The sequence below is a fragment of the Cervus elaphus genome, chromosome 14, assembly GCF_910594005.1.
Source record: "Cervus elaphus chromosome 14, mCerEla1.1, whole genome shotgun sequence".
Taxonomy (NCBI): domain Eukaryota; kingdom Metazoa; phylum Chordata; class Mammalia; order Artiodactyla; family Cervidae; genus Cervus; species Cervus elaphus.
In genome coordinates, this window is record NC_057828.1 from 6,746,943 (window position 1) to 6,771,203 (window position 24,261).

General features: G+C 53.3%; 1 protein-coding gene across 3 annotated transcripts in view; it reads left to right on the forward strand.

Moving 5' to 3' along the window:
- The first annotated feature begins 332 nt into the window (after positions 1–332).
- The window catches only part of TMCC2 (transmembrane and coiled-coil domain family 2), a 39,021-nt gene continuing 15,092 nt past the window's right edge, over positions 333–24,261 (forward strand). The window contains exons 1-3 of one of the 3 annotated variants that reach the window (XM_043923979.1): positions 1,052–1,187; positions 2,171–2,254; positions 12,559–13,071. In XM_043923979.1, coding sequence (XP_043779914.1) covers positions 12,586–13,071 — 486 coding nt within the window. In that variant the 5' untranslated portion in view covers positions 1,052–1,187; positions 2,171–2,254; positions 12,559–12,585. Of the gene's footprint in view, positions 1,188–2,170; positions 2,255–11,431; positions 11,507–12,558; positions 13,072–24,261 lie in introns of all 3 variants that reach the window. The other 2 variants (XM_043923978.1, XM_043923977.1) reach the window with 2 other exon arrangements.

Here is a 24,261-nt window from a genome sequence, read left to right on the forward strand (position 1 = left end):
AGCCGTGATGATAAGCATCCCTATGGCGCCTCCTCCCCGCCAAACAAAATGAGTGGGTGGGGGACACCCCGACAGAGTGTTTCCTGGGAGGGTCCGTCGGGTGCTTCTGCTAAAATCGCGCCTCGGTGACCCGACGCCCCTGATCTCAACCCCGCAGCTCGCTGTCCGCAATGCTAAGACGCAGAACTCCAGCCCTCCGGATTGCTCCTGGGGGATCGCGCGGTGCAACCAACCCTAAGGACGCGGCCGCGACGCCCCCCCCGCCGGCCCTCGGGGCTCCCCATTGGCCCGCGGCCGTCGTCACGCCCTCCTCGCCTCGCCTTCCCCCGCCCGGCCGCCGCACCGGCCGGCTAGGTTGCACGCTGGCCGCGGGCTCAGGCCGCGGCGGCGGCTTTGCAGCAGGAGGTGCGGCGGGCGGGGGCCGGGCGCGCGGGCGGGCGGGGCAGGGGCGCGCTGCGGGCTCCTCAGCCGGCAGGTGCGGGCCCGGGGGCCCGCGGCGGGGCGGGGGGCCGCAGTCGCCGCCAAGGGCGGCAGACTAGGACCTGCCCGGCCGGCCGCCCCATGCCTGCCGCGCCCAGCAGCCCGGCCCGCCGGGAGGGATGCGCGGTGCCGCCCGGTTCTCCTCCGCCCTGCGCGTGCCCTGAAGCAGAAAGTTTGGGGCCGGGGGCTGTCTTCCTCCTCCCGCTCCAATGACTGCCCAAGGACTCCTGCTGCCCAGCCTCGACTGTGACCTGCCTTCGCTCCCCGGGTGGCGATGAACTATTCCAAGCTGTAACCAAGGCTCCCCGCTCCTCGCCCTTCCCTCACCCTTCCTTGAAAAGGTTTATTTTTTCAATTCAAGAGATTGTGATCCGCCCGACTCCCCTCCTCGTTAATGATTTAGACCCCGAGCCTCGTTTCTGAGTGTAAGAGGGGGGTGCGGTCTCCCCCCAGGACGGCGCGCTGGAAGGACAGAGTCCCCTTGCCGACCCATCTACACGATGAAGAGGTGCAAATCGGACGAGCTGCAGCAACAGCAGGGCGAGGAGGATGGAGCCGGGCTGGAAGATGCTACTTGCCACCTGCCGGGTGCGGACCTCCGGCCTGGGGAGGCCGCGGGTGCTAACTCTGCGGGCGGGCCAACTTCGGATGCGGGCGCTGCCGCGGCGCCCAACCCGGGTCCCCGAAGCAAGCCTCCCGATTTAAAGGTGAGCGCAGACCCTCCCCTTGAGAGCCCAACCGGCGACTTAGCTTTCCCCGCCCCACGCAGAAGTGCTGTAACAGGATAAAAGTGATGGGGACGCCAGACAGAGGTCAGAGAAGATGGGCAGATGTTCAGCCAGACCCTGGGCTAGATCTCAGGTACCATTTGTGCCTCTGTCTTTCAGCTTATTTCAGGCCTCTGTGTTTGTTCCTCATTATTCAAGCAGACGTTCTAGTGACTCACGCATCTGAGATTGTTTGAATTATATGTGTGAAGCGCTATTCGCAGACAAAGAGCTGGAGAAATCCAAATGCTAACTAAAAGGTTGATATCCCTTCCCCTACCTGGAAGGGGAAGAAAATGACAAGGGTGGGAGCCCACGCAAAGGACCATCAGCTCCTTTGCTGAATTAGTTCCCTCCTTCTGGGACCTTCCTGGATTGAAGCTCAGTTTGCCCATCTGTGAAAGGGGAGTGTGGGCTTCCTGCCGTTAGGTGGAGCCAGAGGTTAAGCTAGTGCTTGGAGATCCGGGCTGGTTTCCTAAACCAGCCCCCAGGGTGGAGAACTGACAGGTGGCCGCGCGATGCTTGCGCTGGTTTGGGGCCTCGGTTCAAGTTGCACACTTGCTGAGCCGGCAGGGAGAACCAGGATCCGAGAGAGGCGGCCACATGCAGCTGGGAGGCCTTCATTCACCAGCCTGCGGTTGCCGAGACCGTTATTGAGCTGTACTGGATATGTCTCTGTATTAACTAAAACAGCAGCTGTGATAAATAATGCACCTTTGCTGGAGCTGCCACAGGAATCGCAGGCTCAGACTTCTTAAGCAAGCTCACTGCCGGGCTGAGAGAGATGTCAGCCCAAGGAAGGAACTTAGATGCCTTGGACATTGATGCCTTGGGGAGATTTTCTCCAGAAGGAGGGTGCAAGGTCTTGGCTAGGGGAGCAAAAGGACTCCATTATGTTAAATAAAGCCTGTCTCCTATGGCAGCAGCCACTAAGGAGCTCGCCAGAATAAACCAATGACATTCCTCGTTTGGCCTGAGCGGCACAGAGTCAGGAAGTCAGAGCGCAGGTGAGTGTGGTCTTACCTGTGTGTGTTACCTGTCTGTGTTTCTTGGGGAGGGGTAAGAAGGTGACTTCTGCCTCCGTGTGTGTATCTTAAATATTTGTGGCAGTTATTTGAATGTAACCTCTGATTTTGCTGCTGCTCTTTTCCAGAGGATCGGGGCTAGCTTTATGTGTAAGATGAGCTCCATTGGGTAGGCAGTGCAGGGAGAGCCCTTGATACCTGGCCCACCTGCCACCTCTGAGCCCACCTGAGTGGTCAGGAGCTGTGGTTCCTATTTTCAATGAGATGGTGAAGGAAAAGGGCTGCCCTTGGTGCTGGCGTGGGGAAGGGGCAGCCTTCTGCTGCAAACTTCAGCTTCTTTCTGGGCTGATCCAGATGGGTCTGGCCAGCACACCCTGATTCCTTGGCAAGGTGGGATCCTCACGCCGAGTCTGTGAAAAGCAGCCCTGAAAACTCCCCCATGATCCAGCTCCGGCCGCAGTGAAAACCACCGACTCTGTTCATTTCCCCCGCTGCCTTCACAAGGGAAGGTGGGCTTGTGGTGTGGGGGCTGCAGTGTCTTTGTCTCTGTAGATAAAGCTGCTGAAAGAAGCTCATTCTTCTTCACCTGCTTACCTCTTATATTCTCTCTCTCTTTTTTCTTGTTGGGAGGGGGGTGGTGGTTGACACTCTCTTACTGATTGGGGCAGACACAGCAACGACAGCTCTACACTTGATATTAAATGCGGGCCGTCCCTGAACCAAAGTTGAGATCAGGTGTGAAAGAAGACCTTCTTCTCTTGTCCTTCCAAGTTGTCCTCCACTCCCATCAGAAAACATATTTCTGAGCTGACCACAGCTGTGTGAACCCAGGCTGGCAGCTCAGGGAAAACCTAGCTGCTGCCTGCTCCGTGGGAGCTCGGGGAGACAAACAGGGCCTTTTCCTGTTTATCTCCATTTGCTTTGTCACGTGTTTACAAAGTAGGGACTTCAGAGCCAGACACGAACTTGGGGGCTATCGCAGTTTAATTTGCTGTGTGATCTCAGGCAAGTCACTCAACTTTTCTGAGCCTTTTTCTGGGGAAAGGGACTAGGAGTTTTGAAGTATGTCCAAACTTGTTTTCCAGCACTGGCATAGTTTTCCAGCAATGGAAAAATCCCATCTTTGGCTCTAGCACTGCGTAGAAGCTAACTTGTTTTAGACGTGATGGTACTGCAATAGGGTAAGTTTGATTTTTTAACACCCCCTGTCCCCTACCTGTGTCTGGCCTGGAGCAACCTGCAGTTCTGGCTTGGTTTTGTTTTAATTTTAAACTTTGGAAATAGGAAGTTTTGGTCCTTTGGTCCACTTCTGTTTTCTTGTGACAACTCCAGGCGTTGTGATGGATTAGGTGCAGTGGAGGAAATCATCTTGAGAAAAAAAAGGACTTTGTCTGAAGCACCTCATGGAAGTTGGGCGAAAGGAGAGGAGAGAATGATCCGCATGTGTCCTGATAGCCAGAGCTTGCCGAGCAGTCCCAGAGCAGGGACTCCAGTGGTCTCCCTTCTTGTCCTTCAGTATCGTGGAGGACTGCACTGTAGATTCCTCCTGCAGTGGCCTGGGATCCGAGATTGGGGGGCGTGGAGTACCAGTGAGGAGGAAAAATAGTTTAAGCAGCAATTTTAAAACTCTAATTGAAAAATAGCCTGAAAAAATACATTGCCCCACAGGTGCTTTGGAGGCCTTCTCAGCTACTCTACACGCTTGATGTGACCTTCGGGGGCAACGTCACCAGACACTCCTGCAACAGGAGCCCCCAAATTCAGAGTCACATCGCCTTCTCCCTTGGCCTGTGGCGTGGACTCCGTTGAACCCCTTGAGTTCATGTCTGGGATTCATTCGTGGTCATTATCCAGGCCTTTGCTCCTGCCAGTTTCCTTACTACCCGGGAGGACATGCTAGATTGCTGCTTACAGAGAGTGTTGGCTGACCAAAAGTACACTGAGATTTTCCAGCAAGTAAACCCAGAGCCAGTGAGAGGGGGAGTGGGAGGAGCTCGGGGGAAAACTGCAGAAAGGGACATGGAGCACATGTTCCTGTTAGAAACACGACATGTGGTAGATGTTGCTGAGGCCCGGGATGGGTGGCTAAGCACGAGAGTCAGCTGGCTCTGCCCTGAGGCCTTTTAGAAGCCCGAGAGCAGGGGAGGAAATCGCCAACCTTGCCATCTCTCCCACCCCTGAGCAACTGGAGGACTTGCGCCTTTCCTAAAAGGAAGGCTCCCGGTGTGCTGGCCAGAAACCGTCCCCTGGACTTTCCCCTGAGCATCTCTTTCCTTTCACAGACGCCTCTGCGATTCATTTCCCCAGAGAGTTCTGAACAGTATTAATCTTTTTTCCAAGAAGAAGGGGGTGCTCTGAAGTGCATCATCCCGGTCCTGGTTCGAAATGTTTCTAACTCATAACTCACTTGGGTGCCTTCATCTGTACCATTCACTGGTCTTCCTGTCTGCTCGGAGTGAAGAGCGATTCGAAACCAAAGAGCTGAGGGAAAGTCACACTGAATCCCATAGGACTGTCCTTGCTGGCTCACAGCCTGTGCGGATCCCAGGTGCACCATGCTCCTCCCTGCTCCCGGAGAGAGCCTGCTGGCGAAGGCTTCACGGGGCAACAAATAGTGACCTTCCGTGGGAAAGCCTGTTTTAGATTGTGAAACATGCCGTATATATAAAAGTGTCTGAAAATATATGTACCCTTTAAATAACAGAAGCAAAATAGATACCCCAGCTACCTGCTACCCGAGATGGGGAACATATACATTCCCAAGAGGCTTCTGCTTATTTTTCTGTTCTTTTGTTTATTTTTAAGGCCCTGGGTTTTGATAAAACTTATGGGCCTCCGTTTCTCTACTTTTTCAACAGAGAAGATCAGCAGCTTTGTGGGATGCTGGTGGGGTGGAAAGGTGCCTGGGCTCTGGCGCCTGGGGAAGGGTCCCGGCAGTAGGGCAGGGCTCTCTGTGGCCTTCTGCAGCAGGGGGCCCCCAGCTGTCCTGCAGAAGGGACGTGTTCCAGCGTGACGATTTCTGCAGTCTCAGCTGGGAGCGGGACCCTAGGAGAGGTTTCATCTGGAGAGGTACAGTTGAGGTAGAGCCAAGAATAAGGACATGGGGAATCAGTTCTTTGGCAGCAGGTGCTGCCCCAGCCTCCAGGCAAACAGGCTGAAACACTTGCAAGAAAGTCATCATCAAAGCACACCTAAGTTTAAGGGTGCTTCGAGCATCATTCAGAAACATATGAGGTTAATCAGAAGAGGTGTGCTTAGAGCAAGTTGTAAAGGGTGGAACTTTAATTACCAAAGAAGAGGAGAGCACTTTCTACTTGAAAGGGCAAGTGCCAGGTCCCGTGTAAGGCCATTTTCTCTTTGACTAGATGCAGTTCCCCAGCCCTGTAAGTAGTCAGGCACAGTGGAGGGTGATGAAGAATGCAGAGGGTGTCTGTTTTTGTCCCACCTGGACCTAACGGGAGGAGCACGGGGGGTCCTCAGGCCTGGGGTTGCCCTTCCCCCACCCCCTCTGCCTTCAGGAATTTTCGGAGACGTTCTGGATATGGACTCGGGAGGAATTGGTGGCCAGAGGGAAAGCACGTGGCGAGTGAAGCTGCCTGTTTTGCCGCATATTGGGTTCTAGATGAATCCCCAGCTGCCCTTGTTCCAGTGAGAACTGTCTTGCAGGCTTGGCATCTACAGAATGTACTGTTTTTTGTGTATTTAATTGTCTTCACTGCCAATCCCATTAATAAGAATCTCTTCCTCAGCAAGGAATTGAAACATCTGATAGCACCTGATTTGGGGGTTGAAGTTTTAAAAAAATGTGTGTCAGGGCTGGGGGAAGAAAAATCTCAGGTGGCATCTCAGTGGTGGTCTTGGAGGCCAACTCAAAACTCATGTCTGTTTTCATTTCTCCTCTAAGAAATGGGCTTTGACATCTTCATGGTTGAGAATGACGCGTTCTTAGAACGAGGCCACAGTGGACAGGGGCCGCCTTTACCAACCAAACCCTTAAGCCTCTCTCCATGTTAAGAACTTAAACAAAGATGTTTGAGGGATCACAGGTATGTTTTGTGATTGTATGAAAAAGACATATTTGACTTTTCACACCTATTGGCTAAAGGCGTCCAGGTTAGCTGAATGATGTCCACTTGGAGAACAAAGCTGGCTGTGAGAACATGAGCCTTGACCTAAGCCATTTGTGAGGACAGTCAATACATTCAGGCTCCTGGGTCTCTGTTCATCTTTTCCCAGGAAGCCCGATCTTGGCAGTTACTGAGATGACAGATTGAGATGAGGTTTAAACTGCAGCAGGAGAGATCTGGGCTAGACATAAGAAAAAGTTGTGCAACTGAGCATTTAAAATCTTTGGAAAAGGTAATTGTCTACGGATTAAATCTCCCTTTTAAGATGGCCTTGTAGATGTGCAGAGTTTCTGCTCAGAAATTTATTAAGTAGCGATGGGGCTCAGATGATAAAGGATCTGCCTGCAGTGCAGGAGATCTGGGTTCGATCCCTGGGTCGGGAAGATCCACTGGAGAAGGGATTGGCTGTCCACTCCAGTATGCTTGCCTGGAGAATTCCATGGACAGAGGAGCCTGGCAGGCTACAGTCCGTGGGGTCACAAAGAGTCAGACACGACTAAGCGACTAACACTTTCACTTTCAATGTCCATATTGGTGTGAAGGTCTCTGCCCGGTACTATTGGAGGCACAGAGATAATAGATGATATAGCTCCTGCCCTCCATGTGTTCATTGAGAGTTCCATCCAGAAGCTGGTGAGAAGTTGGATAACAGTTGAGAGAGCCATGTCACAAGGCAGAACATGATTAATGGCAAGATGAATGGTGCAGATAACGAACTCTCGAGTTCAGAGCAGGGTGGTGAGATCTCTTTAGACTGGCGTGGTATGGAGCAGGGGAGGTGGGTGGTGAAGGGTGGGTAGGATGAGAAGAGAGAGAGGGCACACCGGGAAGATAACTTTAATCAGAATCTTTTATGCTGGTATATGTTGAGCCAATTCTGCCTAAAGACCCATTGCAGGAGGTCACTTGGCCTGATTTGCATTGACCCCAGGCAGAATTCTCTGAGCAATAAAGGAATGAGAAGTTTAAATAAAATTGAGAATGGGGAAATCATTTGCCCCTAAGTTGAAATCTGGTTTGTTTTTTTTTTTTAATGTCAGCAGGGTTGCTGGGGAAGAAAAAAATGATTCCGAAAGTCTTTCATCACTGTGTTTTTAAGAGAGACAGTTGCAGCCGCTCAGTCTTCTCCATCACTATGGCCATGAGCGTCAGACCTGGGGTGACTGCTCCTCTCCTGCTCCAGCCCCAGACTCCCCACCCAAGGCTTCTTAAGGGCAATTGGAGACTTCTGCAATCCACTTTTTATCTCGAGAGTAGGACTGTAGGTTTTTACAGTGATTAGCTCTTTAATGCTGGCCCTGTTTCCATAGAGACCCTATAAATAGAGGAACGTTGGCGACCTAGGCCTGCTGAGGCTCACAGTGACCCAGTCACCCCACTGAACCCTCCCCGCCGAAGCAGTGGTGGGGCAGAGGGCGTTTCAAATCCAGCTGGGAGGAGGGGAGATGCAGTCAGCTGCCAGGTGGGATAATTAGCTACAGGTTAGCATCACTTTTAAAGATCCTTTCAGCATTAATGGGAGTTGTTAAGAATGCAGGGACTTGGAAGAATTAGAAGCCGCTTTTGGCTATTTTTAACCAGATGGTACCAAAGTCACTGCACCCCAAAGCATTTTGCTTGATCTCAGGCAGCTGTGTTTGCAGCTTTTGGAGCAGACTTCCCCTTTTGGGGACCCACACCCAGGGAGGAGAACGGATGAAGCCTAACTGTTCAGAGACCACAGCCTTCTCAGGAAGGATCTTTCGGAAATCATTTAGTCCACCCTTTCTTCCTGAGAGGATGATGGCACCCCAAGGAGGCGGGGCCCTTCCTGCCCTTAAAGATGATTCGGGGAGGGCAGCAAACGTCCCTCATTTCCCTCTGCAGGCGTGGGCACCTGGCCCCAGGGTGCTCTGCCTCCCTTCCGGCCTCTGGGCAGTTGCAGGACAGTTTGTGCTCACTCTCGTGGATCGGGAGAGCTGTTTGTGTCCCACCTCTCACTCCGAAGCAGCTCAGCTCTCCTCCCCTAATAAATACATGGCTGCGTTCAGCCACCAAAATGGCTCCTGGCAGCTGGGGAAAAGCAGGAGTCAATGTGGAGAAGCAAGTGACATTTAGTAGCTGGAACCTGTTAGTCAGAGCAGGTGGTTCTTTCTGCTGCGTTGGTGGCTGAGTTCCCTCAAGCTAGTCACCATGGTTTTCCTCATTTCCAAAACTTGTGGCTGGTTATGTGTGTGTGCTGGGTTTTTTGTTTTGTTTTTTTTTAAATACTTACCATGTTACGTCAAAACTCCTTAACCATCTCCTCTCTGACACCCACATGCAGAAGCAGCGCAGGCCATGGTATCACTCTGCTTTCTTGCCTTGCACTTTGTGAGGAAAAAACCCCTTTGTATGGAGCCACCTCCCTCCCCGCATTATCCTTTCTTCTTTGTTTTGTTCTTTTTCTTCTCCACCATGGACTTTAGCAGACTCCTCCGTGCCGCAGGGGCACAGGTCCTTAGGTCACCCCGGCTCTCCTTGACCTGCAGAACGGAGGGCAAGGTGGGAAAGGAAGACCTACACTGGGTACACGTCTTGCCCACGTCCTACAACGTAACGTGAGAAGATCCACCGCCGCAGTTCAGGGGACCAAGCTCCCCGTGGCTCCGGCATTCTGTTCTGTTTTGATCCTGCCTGTGATACTGTTCCACTGTTGTTGTTCAGCCGCTAAGTCATGTCCAACTCTTTGAGACCCCGTGAACCGCAGCACACCAGGCTTCCCTGTCCTTCACTATCTCCCGGATCTTGCTCAAACTCGTGTCCATTGAGTCAGTGATGCCGATTCTCTTCTGGGACCTGTGTAAACACTGTGTCTGCTTTAGTCTCAGGATCGGCGTGTGAGCCAGTGGTGGCACATTTGAGTAGAAGTTGGACACTCTTCTCCGGGAATGGAATGAGCCCCTTAGCTGGGCTCTGCTTACGTTTCTTCATCTGTAAAATGGAGACACATCCTGCCTCCCGGGCTTACGCTTGTGTCAGGCTAGAAGGACAGCATACATCGGAAAGCACCTTGAAAAATGCTGTCGTATGGTGTTTCAAATAATCTGACCAAGCTATTTTGGATGCAGAGCAATATGGCAGACAGTGGTGACTGCTGTCCCCAGTGCCTAGCCCGACCTCCCGGGGCTCAGGGAGGGGAGATGCCTCAGAACTCTAGTGCCGTCTTTGGCAGAAGTCTGTATCTGAGTCGATGTGGAAGAGGGGCCTCAGTGTTGGAGAAGCTAGGCTGGGAGTGCCAGGGAGGGAAGGAAGAGGCCTGGAGTAGAATGCTAGAAAGACCGTTTGTAATATGTAATGTGACCACTTGGCAGAAGTTGCTGGGCAAGTGCCAGAGCCAGCTGGCCCGATCCGTGATGTCTGCAGGAAGGTCTGGTATCAGCCTGGGCCCAAGGAGGGGGAGGGTGTCCCGGCCTGTCTCTGGTCCAGAGGCCACAGGATCTGGCGGAATGCACGCTTCAGTCTGCCTGCCTTGAAAGTGGTGGTTTTACCTGAGCAGACTCCACCCGGGGCTCGCCCTGGAGACGTTGCTCCGTGGGGAGACCCGGCACCTCCAGGGCTGCCCCAGGATTACATTCTTGAGAAGTGGTGGTGGTCACCTTCATCTCCTCACCTAAAAATGGAAATATTGCTGCTGTTGCTTTTATTAGTTTCTGGGAAAGTCAAGTGAGATAATGCAGGAGAAAGAGCATACTGAAAACTGTAAACCATAAGGTCACAGTGAGCTGTGGTGATAAAACTTATCTGGTCTGTAAAATGGGTGTTATAAAGGCCCCACCTACTTGAGGATTGTGAGACTACTCAAACAGGGTGAAAAATGAAAATCCTCCACTTTGACACAAATCCACAGTATGTGCGTAGTTACTGACGTCGGATGTAAGGGCGGCTGTCTGCACAAACCGCGCTGAGGTGTCATTAGTAGTGAGGGTGCTGCTGCGCTGTACTTAGTTGCTCTGTCGTGCCCAGCTCTTTGCGACCACGTGGACTGCAGCCTGCCAGGCTCCTCTGTCCATGGGGGTTCTCCAGGCAGGAAGACTGGAGTGGGTTGCCATGCCCTCTTCCAGGGAATCTTCCCAACCCAGCAATCAAACTAGGGTCTGCATTGCAGGCAGATTCTTTACCAGCTGAGCCACCAGGGAAGCCCTGACAGTGAAAGTGAAAGTCTCTGAGTTGTGTCTGACTCTGCGACCCCGTGGACTGTAACCTGCCAAGCTCCCAGTCCATGGAATTCTCCAGGCCAGAATACTGGGGTGGGTAGCCTTTCCCTTCTCCAGGGGATCTTCCCAACCCAGGGATCAAACCCAGGTCCCTTGCATTGCAGGCGGATTCTTTACCAGCTGAGCCACAAGGGAAGCCCAAGAATACTGGAGTGGGTAGCCTACAGTGAGAGTAGGGTCAGCTAATTCGGATCTGAAGATGGTTCTCTCTTGGTGTCTGCATGGTTCACGTTTTCTCCTCTGTAAGTTTGTTTCTAGAAAAAAAGAAAATCCAGTACTTGTAATCCTTTGGAAGGTTTCTTAGCTGACAGGCTGCCTCCCGAGGCCGTTCCTTACAGATGAAGACCTTCTGTAGCTCACGGAGCCCCGGGTTGCTTGGTTCTGAATTCCCCTCTCAGGAGTTAAGGGTTCCACTGGCCCTCCAAGTCCCAGCCCTCCGCCCGCTGGCTCTGAAGTTCTCTGCGGAGGGTCGGCTCCACCCTCTGAGCCGGCCCCACGCAGGAGCAGCGGTCTGGAGTTACCCTGTGCATGGCCTCGCCCCGGCCAGGCGGTAGGCTGCCCCTCTCTGAGCAGTTCTGCCTGGGGAGCAGGTGGAGCATCTCAGGGGCAGGACTAAGAGAGCCTGGGGCCAGGGCAGCACCGGGCTCCAGCGCCCCCTTGGCTTGCTCCAGCCTGGGTGGAAAGACACTGCTGTGGACTCTGGTTCTGGTATGTATGCCGAGGAAGTCGTCACATTACTGCCTACACTGCAAGGCATGCCCGTAGACATAGTTTGTGTACTTTTTTACATTTACCAGGTTATTATGCAGGATACAAATGAACAGTGAAATGAAGAGGCACTCTTCATGGATGCGACTAACCTGAGTGAACAGGTTAGTCCCTGAGCAACTAACCTCCAGTGAAGAGGTTTGGAAGGGTCTTGGGTACAGGAGTTTCTGTTGCCCTGGAACTGGGGTGTGCTATCCTCCTGGCATGTGGAAGTGTTCGTCAACCTGGAAGCTTCAGTAAAATTTACTGCTATGTCAGAAATGAGATTGGCTATAAACAAGAGAAAATTATTCTAAAGTTGTATAGGTAAAGATAGACTTGTTTATTTCATGAACGAAGAATCCCAGGGTAGGCATCCACACCAGGTTTGGTGACTCCATAGGGTCATCAGGTTCCCAGGCATCTCCCTGGGGGCTTTACCAAGACGGCTGTTGGTTAAGCATGATCCAAGCATTACCTCCACATTTCAGATGGGAAGAAGCAAGAAGGGCTAGTACCTTTATTAGGAAAGCAGAAGTTCCCCTAGAAAGCTCATCTTGCTTTTCATTGGCCAAGACTGTGTCATGTAGCTACCCCAGGCTGCCGGGGCCTCTGATGAAGCAAGAATTTTTAGTGTGGTGCAGTAAGGCCATGCAATTTGGGAAGAAAGAAAGGAGAATAGATATTGGGTAGGTGATTAACAATATCTGCTACATAGTATAATCTGATTGCATGACCCTGATTTTCCCAAGGAGTGTTGCAATGAGGCATCTTTTGGGCCAAAAGAGGATCTTGAGGAAGGATCTGATTTAGGAGGAGGGAGGTCTCAGGGATGGAGGGAGAATCCGTCCAGAGGGATAAAACTCGTGAGCCAAGTGCTGCCGGCATGTGCCACTGAGCCCCAGACTGTAGCCACAAGGATACAGTGCCCAGTAACCCTGAACCATGTGCGGGTTAGGAGTGTCCTGGGGGAAGCCATGAGGACACATTTATTTGGGAAGGAGAGGACTGGGTCTGGGCTGCCCCCTCCCCGCAGCCGTTCTTGGGGATCTTCCAGTTTCAAGTGGCTATAGGAGCTGCACTAGTGTCCCAGGAACAGACCCCTTACCTCTGCCCCCAACCAGCTAGGCATGTGAGAGCTTTGCACTCACCGAATTCTTCATCCTTCCCCCTTCAGAAAATCCAGCAGCTCTCAGAGGGCTCCATGTTTGGCCACGGCCTGAAGCACCTGTTCCACAGCCGCCGCAGGTCGCGGGAAAGGGAGCACCCGTCGTCTCAGGACCCCCAGCAGCAGCAGCAGGGCATGTCTGACCATGAGTCCCCGGACGAGAAGGAGCGCTCCCCAGAGATGCACCGCGTGTCCTACGCCATGTCCCTGCACGACCTGCCCGCCCGGCCCACCGCCTTCAACCGCGTGCTGCAGCAGATCCGCGCGCGGCCCTCCATCAAGCGGGGCGCCAGCCTGCACGGCGGCGGCGGGGGCGGCAGCCGGCGCGCCAAGAGCAGCTCCCTGGAGCCGCAGCGCGGCAGCCCCCACCTGCTGCGCAAGGCCCCCCAGGACAGCGGCCTGGCCGCCATCCTGCACCAGCACCAGGGCCGGCCCCGCTCCTCCTCCACCACCGACACGGCCCTGCTGCTGCCCGATGGCGGCTCCCTCCTGGCAGAGGAGGCCGAGGGTCTCGGTGACAAGGTGAGGGGGGCCTTGCGGGCAGGGGCCTCGAGGACCTGGGCTGGGGCCTGGCCTGGTGGGTGCGGATGCCCCGCCTCCAGCGAGCTGTCTGTTTCATGGAAGGAGCCAGAGAGAGGACCAAGCCAGAAGCAAGAGGCGAGCCCCCCAAAGCTGATTTTTGTTTGCTTAGGAATTTAGTTTTTCAAAATTATATTTTGCTTGGGCTGATAGTAATTTTGGTGTGTTTTCCTTAAGTGTGCCCTCAAGAAGCAATACATGGGGTAGTTTGGACATGGTTGATACCATGGTTGTGCCGATTTCTGCCTGAGTCACTCAGTTTTTTGGTACTTTAGTTTTTCTCAATTGAAAATAGAGATAATAGTAGTGGAATTGCTCTAGGATTAAATAGGTTCGTATATGTCAAAGGATTAGCATAGAGTCTGGCGTGGTATAGTTTTTATTATTACCAACCCAAGATGACAGAGGAAGAATCCATGAAGGGCTGTTTGAAAGGGAGAAAATCTAGTTTGATACTTTCTGAATCTCTGTATTCACGCTTTTATTCATATACTAAATATTTTGTGCATACTTGTTATGCGCTGTAAGAATGAATGAGCCAGAGGGAATAAGTGGGCGTAGGGCTGTCCTCACTGAATAGAGGGGAGACAAATGTGTGAACAGAATAGGGTGATGAGGGTGTGACAGAGGATGTGAGAACTTGTTGGTGAGGACCTTCTGGAGGAAGCCACTGAGCTGAATCTTGAAGAAGGAGTACAATTTAGCCAGGGGACTGGGGGCAAGTGTGGGGGCCAGAAGGCTATAGTGTACACAAAAACAAGCCAGCCGCTGCTGAGGACTGCCTCAGAATCTCTGTGGTTGGAGTGTCCAGCGCTTTTGGGATCTGACAGGTAGGCAGAGGTTAGATCACACAAGGTCTTGCCATGTGGAGCCTGGGGGAGTGTGATGTCGTCAGAGAGTGTCAGGCAGGAAAGTGGCCGGAGGAGGCCCAGCTGGGTCTTAGTGTCGACAGCAGATTAGGAAGGGGGCAGGAGTGCAGTCAAAGAAAGCATCAGAGCTTTCGCTGCAGTCTAGGCCGCATCGGTGAGCATGGGAAGGCAGAGACAGACTCAGAGGACCTTTGGCAGTTCTCATCAGTGGTACTAGGCAAGAAGATGGAACTGAGCTGGGTGTGGATGAGACTTTGAAGTTGAGTACGATGGAGGCTGAGGACAGAGCTGACGTGTAAGGGACAGCAGCAGGTCTGTAGGAGGGAACCTGGGGAGGGATGATGTCGAAGCATGAGAGAGGGGTTTTAAGAGGGAGGAGGTTTTCAACAAAGTGAAATGCGGTGAGAGTGAAAGGTCAGGTCTGGATTTGCACACGTACGTAGATGGTATCAAGCAGTGAGGGTCACTGATATCTGTGGCAAGAAACTGGTTTTAGTAGACTGTGGAGATGGTAGAAGTGGAGGGGCAGCTCTTCTGGGGGAGAAAGGACAGAATTGGTTGAGACAGTCTGGTTTGTGTTAGTTTTTAAAAGACAGGCAGGGAGGGCTACAGATCACTTAGTGGGTCAGGAAAATGGCTTTTGACTTCTTTGCCGAGTGAGATGGGAAGCTGTTAGGTTTTGGACAGATGAGGGACACTCTTCAAGGAGACGGCTCTGGGTGCTGTGTGGAGGCCAGGCTGTGAGCAGGGAGGCTAGGAAGCTGTTGGAAGCCCCCAGAGGTGAGATGTCAGTGATTGCTGCAGGGTGAGAGTCGGGGGAGGGCTGGGTTCTGGACTCCCCTCAGAGATCAAACAACAACGGTTCCTGAAGGATGCGGGGCAGGGCAGAAAGGGAGCAGACAGAGAGGACTCACAGGTTTCGGCCTGGCTGCTGGGAAGAAGAAATTGCCATTAGCTGAGTTGGACCAGATATGTGGAGGGGCTGTGGGGGCAGAAATCAGAGCCAGTCTTTGGACATGTTCCGTTTCATATGATTGTTGAAGAGCCATGTGAAAATGCCAAATAAGCAGTCAGATGTTGGAGTCTGCAGTCTTGGGAAGAGACCCAGGCTGGAGACAGACGTTTAGGGGTTGTCAGCATATAGAGTATTTAAAAACGATGGCCCTGAACCATCTGCAAGCTTAGTTTCAACTGCAGAGAAGTCTGTGCCAAGAATGAGATTTGGATGTGTTGGCTGAAAGGAAAACATGGCTTTGCAGAAGGAAGGGAGACCCAGAGGGACCTCGCAGCAGGAACCACATTTTTCAGCCTTCATGAGCAAGTTTTTTTGTTTGTTTTGTGTTATTTTTGGTGGTGCAGCACAGCTTACAGTGTCTTAGGTCCCCCACCGGGGCTTGAACCTGGGCCCCAACAATGAAAGTGCTACACCCTAACCACTGGACTGCTAGGGAACTCCCAGTGAGCAAGTCTTTTATTTGCAGAAGCCACCAGGCCCACCTCTTGCTGCTGAGTCAGTAGATACCTTTTAAAAGTCACCTTAGAACAATCCTAAAACAGGGTCTCTGGTCCTGGAGCCATTTCACGAGGAGAGAGAATGTGGGCATTGTAGTCCTGAGGCTGTCTGAGCGGATGGAGTGGGTGCACAGTGGGCAGTTTTGGAGACTGGCAAAGTTTGTTGCTGTTTGCTGAGTGGGAGTGCAGGGGGCTGGGGGGACGGGAGGGCATCAGCTGGGGAGTTTTTTCCACAAGGCTCGTGTTTGGTCTTCACACTGCCCCCAAGATATCCAGGAGGCACACAGGGTTCTGTTCTTTGTTGCTGGTGGAAGACATGACTGCAGACTCTTGGGTGAGCTCACTGGGGGATGGTTCCCTAGGTGCAGGATGGAAATGGGGAAAATGGTTATTCCTGCGTCTGTTTTACATCCTTATTTACGAGGTTCATCTTTCCAAAGCTCTGTCACCTGTGTTGTTCAGTCGCTCAGCCACGTCCAACTCTTTGTGACCCATGGACTGCAGCACGCCAGGCTTCCCTGTCCTTCACCATCTCCTGGACCTTGGTCAGACTCATGCCCATTGAGTCAGTGATGCCATCCAACCATCCCTCGTCATCCCCGCCTCCTCCTGCCCTCAGTCTTTCGCAGCATCAGGGTCTCTTCTAATGAGTCAGCTCTTCGCAGCAGGGGGCCCAAGTATTGGAGCTTCAGCTTCAACATCAGTCCTTCCAATGAATACTCAGGACTGATTTCCTTTAGGATGGACTGGTTGGATCTCCTTGCAATGCAAGGGACTCTCAAGAATCTTCTGCAACACCACAGTTCAAAAGCATCAATTCTTTGGCACTCAGCCTTCTTTATGGTCCAATTCTCACATTTACACATGACTACTAGAAAAACCATAGCTTTGGCTGTACAGACCTTTGTCAGCAAAGTAATGTCTCTGCTTTTTAATATGCTGTCTAGGTTGATCATAGCTTTTCTTCCAAGGAGCAAGCGTCTTTTAATTTCATGGCTGCAGTCACCATCTGCGGTGATTTTGGAGCCCCAGAAAATAAAGTCTGTCACTGTTTCCATTGAAGTGATGGGACCAGATGCTGTGACCTTAGTTTTCTGAATGTTGAGTTTTAAGCCAGCTTTTTCACTCTCCTCTTTCACTTTCATCAAGAGGCTCTTAAGTTCCTCTTCCCTTTCTGTCATAGGGGTGGTGTCATCTGCATATCTGCAGTCGTTGATATTTCTCCCAGCAATCTTGATTCCAGCTTGTGCTTCCTCCAGCCCAACGTTTCTCATGATGTACTCTGCATAGAAGTTAAATAAGCAGAGTGACAATACACAGCCTTGATGTACTCCCTTTCTCAGTTTGTAACCAGTCTGTTGTTCCATGTCTGGTTCCAACTGTTGCTTCTTGACCTGCATACAGGTTTTGCAGGAGACAGGTCGGGTGGTCTGGTATTCTCATCTCTTTAGGAATTTTTCACAATTTGTTGTGATCCACACAGTCAGAGGTTTTAGCATAGTCAATGAAGCAGAAGTAGATGTTTTTCTGGAATTCTCTTGCTTTTTCTATGATCCAGTGGATGTTGGCAATTTGATCTCTGGTTCCTCTGCCTTTTCTAAACTCAGCTTGAACACCTGGGAGTTCTCGGTTCATGTACTGTTGAAGCCTGGCTTGGAGAATTTTGAGCATTACTTTACTAGCATGCAAAATGAATGCAGTTGTGCAGTAGTTTGTCTTTGGCATTGCCTTTCTTTGGGATTGGAATGAAAATTGACCTTTTCCAGTCCTGTGGCTACTGCTGAGTTTTTCAAATTTGCTGGCATATTGAGTGCAGCACTTTGACAGCATCATCTTTTAGGACTTGAAAGAGTTCAACTGGAATTCCATCACCTCCACTAGCTTTGTTTGTAGTGATGCTTCCTAAGGCCCACTTGACTTCACATTCCAGGATGTCTGGCTCTAGGTGAGTGATCACACCATCGTGGTTATCTGGGTCATGAAGATCTTTTTTGTACAGTTCTTCTGTGTATTCTTGCCACCGCTTCCTAATATCTTCTGCTTCTCTTAGAGCTGTACCATTTCTGTCCTTTATTGTGCTCATCTTTGCATGAAGTATTCCCTTGGTATCTCTAGTTTTCTTGGAGAGATCTCTAGTCTTTCCCATTCTATTGCCTGGTTAATCCTGATGACATCTCTGTGAAGTTGCCAGAGCAGTACTGTTATCTCCATTTTATAGATGAGCAGACTGAGGTCTAGAGGAATCAGGAGGCTGCTTGCCTAAGGGCACCTGGCTGGTCTGTGGCAGAGAGGTGACTAGACCCTGTGTTTCTAGCATGTCCACAAGACCAAACAGAGATCTGAAATCTCTAAAACCTCCAGGGACCTTTTATGCAGCACCGTGGTGAGTGGGTTGCCTCCGCCCAAGGACAGCGACTTTATGTCTTGGTTGCCATTTCCCCTTCTGTGTACTGATCCGGTACTGTCCCCCAGGAATGCGTGTGGCCCTGAGGGATCTTGAGAAGAGAGGGTGCCTTCACGTCCTGTGGAAAGGGGTCTTCCAGGCACCAGCAAACCCTGCGTGGTCAGCTGACTCCCTCAAACCCAGAAGCCCTTGGCTGGTGTGTGAAGCTGGTGGTGGTCCCGCCCTGGTCTCTGGGCGTGAATAGAAGGGATTCTTCTCTCTCTAGTAAACACAGCCCCACATGCTCTCTGCAAGCTCCCTGGTGATTACTAGCATCTATTTTTAATTCATAAGCCTCCCCCACTACCCACATCCCTTGCCATTGTTTAGAAACCAGCAGCTGACTTTCAGCCCAGAGCCGGCCCTGCCAGGGGTTGAATTACCGATACACCCTGGAGGCAGCTTCAGTTCCTCAGCTGTCCTGAGAGGCTCAGCCCAGCCCCTCCCTCGGAAAGTAGGGGACCTGGAGCCCCATGGAAGGCAGGGCGCAGCAGAGGCACAGAGAAGGGTTCGTAGTCCCAGGAAGCAGCTCAGCCTTGGTGATGTGGTTTGCCTCCACTTGGTTGTCTTCGAGATTGTGCCTTAAATGAGTCCCTTTTCAAAACAGAAACAGATTGTCATCTCAGCCTCGCCATTCTGCTTTCTACTGTTGGTGTGACACTGGGCAAGATAACCACTCTTATGTCTAGAAAGCAGATACATGACATTATCGTCATTGGTGCGCTGGGACACTGGCCGATAAGCAGAGAATGCAGTGACATCCGGGTTCCCCTTTTGCATGTGGTCTTAACCTCTGGAAACCTGGGCCCTGGCGGTTTCAGCAGGAGCCACTGGTGGTATGTGCAGTGGCGATAGTTAGGCCGCTTGTTTCCTCGGCAGAGACGTCTCACCCCTCTTCCCAGTTTCTCTTTTGCTGAGCAGCGGTTCTTAGAAAACGTAGTGCACTGTCAGGAAAGCCTAGCAACTCTCCTGTGCTGCCTTGATAACCTGCTCCCGGACTTTCAGAGAGTGGATTCATCCTCGCAGGGGTCAGAGACTTGTTCTCCCTTTCTCCCATGTTGAGCTGGGTCATTGCTTCCCTCTCGGCCTTGTTCAGAAGCTCTCCATAGCCGTGGAAGGCTTGAGCTGGTGCTGTGGCGGGAGGGTCTCAGGAGAGGGAGAGCCTGGCGCGCTCACAGCCAGCTCTGCCAGCCTGGCCCTGACCTAGCCCTGGTCATCCTGCCCCATCTGTGCAGAGGCTGGTCTGCCTAAGGACGAGGCACAGCATGGGTTGTGGGGTGGGTGTCTGAAGCTCTCAGAGGGTGTCCAGAGCCTTAGGAGACTGGCACGGATTGCCCAGTGGCAGGACGACTTTAGCAACAGGCCAGTCTGCGGCCCCTGGCTTTGAGGGCAGGCGGGGTGGGAGAGCGGCCAGTGCTGCTGGGAGGGCTTGGAGATGATGTCGTCATGGACCTTCGCCGTGACCTCACCGAGGTGTTATCTCCAGGTCCCAGACGTGGAGCGTTCCACCCATCGTGTAAACCAGAGCTCTGGACAACCTGTTTGGTACACTCCGGCCAGATTTATTCAACAACAAGATGGCCTCTCTGCCCTGGTAAATAAGGGGCATAAACAAGCTCCCCTGTTTACTGGCAGGAATGGCAATGAGGGGCCGCCCTCAGCCCTAGGCTGCTGCCAAGAAGACAGATTTTGGCAGGCGTCTAGGGGCCTAGTTTATTTGTGGCTGGGAGCCTGTTAGGAGGTGGGTGGGGCCCACTCTGCTGAGAGAGGTTTCCAAACATGCCCCCCAGGCGCAGGGAGGCTGCCCTGTTTGTCCGCAAGGCCTGCTGACCTGTGTGCGCGGCCAGGTTCCCTGAGAGGCCGAGGGCCCTGTCTGCCTGCCTGTCCACACCAGCGTGTCCACTTTCAGAGCCACGTCAGAGTCCCTGCGTGCACGCCGGGTCTGCCAGCCCGAGCTCCCCCATGGTGGCCGGGAGGATGGCTGCCCTCTCCTGTCGCCTCCTCTTCCCTCCTCGCTTGCTCTGTGTGTGGGGAGGCTCCTCAGACGGGGGGCACCCAGCCCAGCCCGGCGGCCTCTGAAGGGCCTCCCACGGCGGTCCCCAGGCTGCCGGCTGCTCGCCAGGCCCAGGCCGGTGCCTCTGTACTTCGCTGAGAACTGCTGCTCCCTGTCTCAGTGACTGCTGCTGCTGCTGCTAAGTCACTTCAGTCGTGTCCGACTCTGTGCGACCCCATAGACGGCAGCCCACCAGGCTCCCCCGTCCCTGGGATGCTCCAGGCAAGAACACTGGAGTGGGGTGCCAGTGCCTTCTCCAACGCATGAAAGCGAAAAGTGAAAGTAAAGTCGCTCAGTCGTGTCCGACCCTCAGCGACCCCATGGACGGCAGCCCCCCAGGCTCCGCCATCCCTGGGATTCTCCAGGCAAGAACACTGGAGTGGGTTGCCATTGCCTTCTCCAAGGCATGAAAGCAAAAAGTGAAAGTGAAGCCGCTCTGTTGCTTCCGAGACCCCATAGACGGCAGCCCCCCAGGCTCCCCCGTCCCTGGGATGCTCCGGGCAAGAGTACTGGAGTGGGGTGCCAGTGCCTTCTCCAGTTTCAGTGATTAAAAGCCGCTATTTCCCAGTGTATTTCTGGTATCTGGTGAGTTAAGATGTTCTTCCTTTAGTCTGATTTGAGTGCCTCATGTTCAGGTGAAACCCTTTTAGGGGTCCTCTCCAATTAGGAGAGGAGTCAAAGGGAAGACTCTGCCCCGTACCCCTTCTCTGACAGCAGAGGTTGTAAGCAGCAGCCTCTTTAGAGCAGGATTTGGGGCTCAGTTGGCCCAGGAGGCTATTGGCCTCTGGAACTAGCCTTTATTCATCTTTTCTGCACTGACATCTACTGTTTCCAGATAGAAAGTACCCAGTGCTCCCCAGGTTAGCTCTGGCTTCTGGGAATACAGCATCCCCCCGGCTACAGAGGTGAAGCTAGATAACGTCCAGCTTATCTGGCAACGCCTAGACGGCATGCCTTCCCAACGCACCTGACTCCAAGCCCTGCCCCAGGGGGTGAGGTGCTTCCAGCCCAGACACAGGTGGGAGGCCCCGTCAGGCCCAGCCTTCCCCCTCAGGAGCCTCAGCCCTCGGACCCGGCCCAGTGCCCAGGGGGCGGTGTGGCAGGGCTCGGGTGTCAGCCCCCAACATCCGCGCTGATGATAGCGACAAGAGGAGGCTCTGTCTTCGGCCCCCGCTGACGGGGAGCCGGCACTGGTGGTGTGGGCCGGTCACGGGAGCTGGCCTGGGTCTCCTCAGCCACCGGGCACATTCCTCTGTGGATCCAGGAGCTGGCCTGGGTCTCCTCAGCCACCAGGCACATTCCTCTGTGGATCCAGCACATCCCTGCGATGCGAAACCTGACCCTGGCCCCCTCTGGTGCCAGATGAGGCAATGGAAACACAGTATCGTTTACCGATCCCTGCTCTGCCTCTTCTTGCTCTTCAAAGGCACAGTTTAGGCTTTCTACCCCTGCTGCAGGGCAGAGGACCCTGAAACAGGAGCAGGGAGGTTGCACACACCCCACTGCATTCCTTACAGGCTCGATGAACCCAGGGCTCCCCCGAGCTGCAGTGGGGCTGGGGGCAGGGAGCGAAGTTCCGGGGAACAGGAGCCTTCTCTGATGTCCTCTCTCCGGAGACAGGCCCCAGGGTGTGACAGGCAGCGGGTCTGACTGTTCTCTGCCTCCCCACCCCTCCACTGCTGCAGCCTCTACACCTGTATCCCGCACACTTAGAGTCTGCTGCCCCTGCCGCTTTCCTCTCTTTGACGTTCCTCCAGGTCTGGATTTGGGAAGTGTGCTCACTGCATCCTTTTCACCTCTTCAGATGTCCCACCACCGCGACCCCGAGCTGGGCCAGTACCCATAGCTAGTGAATAATTCAGCATGCTCCGCAGAAGCTAAATCAGATCCTAGGTGATACTGTAACCAGAAGGCCTCCTTTGGGTGGCCAGAAAGGCGAACCCTGCCCTGGAAAGGAAAGTGCTCTGTAACGTTAACTTCATTGTATAAGGTTTCCTCAGTGCCTGAGAAGGCAGCTTCAGACGCAGATGTAATCTGGGCACCATGCCCGTCTACTGGCTTTGTGGGCACCCCCAGTCCATGCCGGCCCTGGCCTTTGATGCACCCCTTTGCGCCTTCCTGGCTCTGCCACCTCGTTGGGCAGCATGCTGCAGCTTGCAGACCGCTTTGCTCTCACACACATTTCTCGTTGAATTCCCGTCAGTTCATGGTAAACGCTGACCCCTGAGTCAACAGGATGCCCCGAGAGTTCTGTGTTTCAGTCCTCTGCTTCTAGAAAGGGGTCATCCTAAATTTTTCTTGGCAAGTAGGGTGGGGTGGAGGGTGCTCTGCTTCCTCAAAACTCCCCGCAAAGGAGAGTCTGCTTCCTCTCTGGGTCACATTATTCCAGCCCTGTCCCCAGTATCGCCTCCCCCAGGGAAGTCGAGCGGCTGTAGGATGTGTGGAATCATCCCTTTTTCCTACCTTCCTGGCACCAATTCTGATTTTCCTAAAAGTGACATTAGGTGTTGGTCGTCTCTGCTGCTCGGCGTCTAGCTCGTGACCATGCCTGAGCAGGACTCTGTAACATGAGTGTCCGTGGCATTGGACAGGCTGGGAACCTGAGGGCGGAAGAGATGGTCCCTCCTCCATGGAAGCAGCTGTGAGGTGGCCTTCCCCATCTGCTTTCCCAGCTCGTGCGGCCGATCCTCTCCATGTGCTCCTAGGACATGCACCCACATTGGTTGTTCCAGTTCACCCTGAAGAAGATGCCCGTTTCTCCTGTGTGTTCCCAGGAGGAAGCAGGGCTCCTGGGTGACTTGAGTTTCTAAGAAAACAGTGGTGACTGGCTGGCTGTATGAGAGAGTGTTAAGGGAGGGACCACTGAGGATGGACCACTTCCTGGGAGGTGAGCCCTGGAGTGACGACGGCTAGCCTTTTATGGAGGAATCCTAACCGGCAGACTTTCACAGCACGCTTGAAGCCTGAAGTTTTTTTTTTAAGGCCTCACCTGGTATTTGAAATGACTAAATTTAGCTGCTCCTCAGCATTTGTCTTTGCTCCCGAAGCCTATGACTTCTCAGGTTTCCCACCCTTCAGAATGTGTGTGTGATGTGCTTTTTTTTCCCCCAAGAGAAAGAAAACCAAGTAGGAAGATGTGAAATAAGGTTTAAAATGTGTGTGTTGGGTGGGAGCGGGTGGGGGGGGGGGGAACCTGAAGAATAATAATGAGGGCAAAGGAAGAAAAAATGTAAGAAAAAAGGGGGCACAGCGTGAAAATGAGGGAAAGAGGAAGAGGAGGCTAAAGGGGACCCAGGGGAAGAGAAGGCTGAGGCCTGCGGGGCATGCAGAGGAAGGCCGGCCCCTTCCAGGACGGTGAGAGCCCATCAGCGGCCTCAGGACCCAGGCTAACGGGTGAGCGGAGAGAGTCAGACACGCCTGCGAAGGGCCAGTGACTGCCCTGCCCCACTCAGATGGGGCCCGTCTGCTAGGCCAGAGAGGAGGCGGCAGGGCGGCCAGGAGTTGGTGGCAGGTACCCGGGGCACCTCCTCTCTGCAAGGACAGACGTGTGGGGACTCCTGTCTTCGCAGAGCCTGTTGCTTTCGTGTAGCCGCCGCTCTTCCATGTCCGCCTGCCCCTCTCAGCTTTGCTCCATATGTAGCTACTTTTTGGCTTTGTCTGTCCCAAGTGCACGTTTCCATGCACCTCCTAGAGTGACGGGGGTGTGTGTCTGTGTCTGTGTACATACTCGTGTGACGGGGCCTCAGGACTCATGTATTTCAGTAAAATGTAAGATGTGTCAGGTGTTATTACTCATGTTCCCCTTTGATCCCCAGTGTAGCCCTGGGAGGTAACAGTCATATGTACGGTTTTGCAGCTGAGAAAACTGAGATTGGGCTGCAGAGGCTGCAGGGCTCAGCTCACCCATCCTCTCCTCCGGCTCCTGACGCCCCCGGTCTCGTCCCTGAGGCCTCTTTCTCCAGGCCGCTGCCTTGTGGGTGCTGCCGCCTCTTCTTGCCGTCGTGAAGCGGTGTGAACAGGGCTGGTGGAGGGCATGTCAGGAGCGAGTTGGCGGGGTGCGGCTTTACATCGGGCCTTCGGTCCTGACCCTCGGCCTTGCCACTGAAAGACAGGTCTGCCCCCCAGGGAGCGAGATGTCTTCCTGCGGCACATGCCCTTCTGCTGGGACTTTGCCAGTCCCACCTTCACCTGCTCCGCACACTGCAGTTGTGGACACTGCGTCCCACCTGTACCGACCTGACCCAGGTCCCATAGCC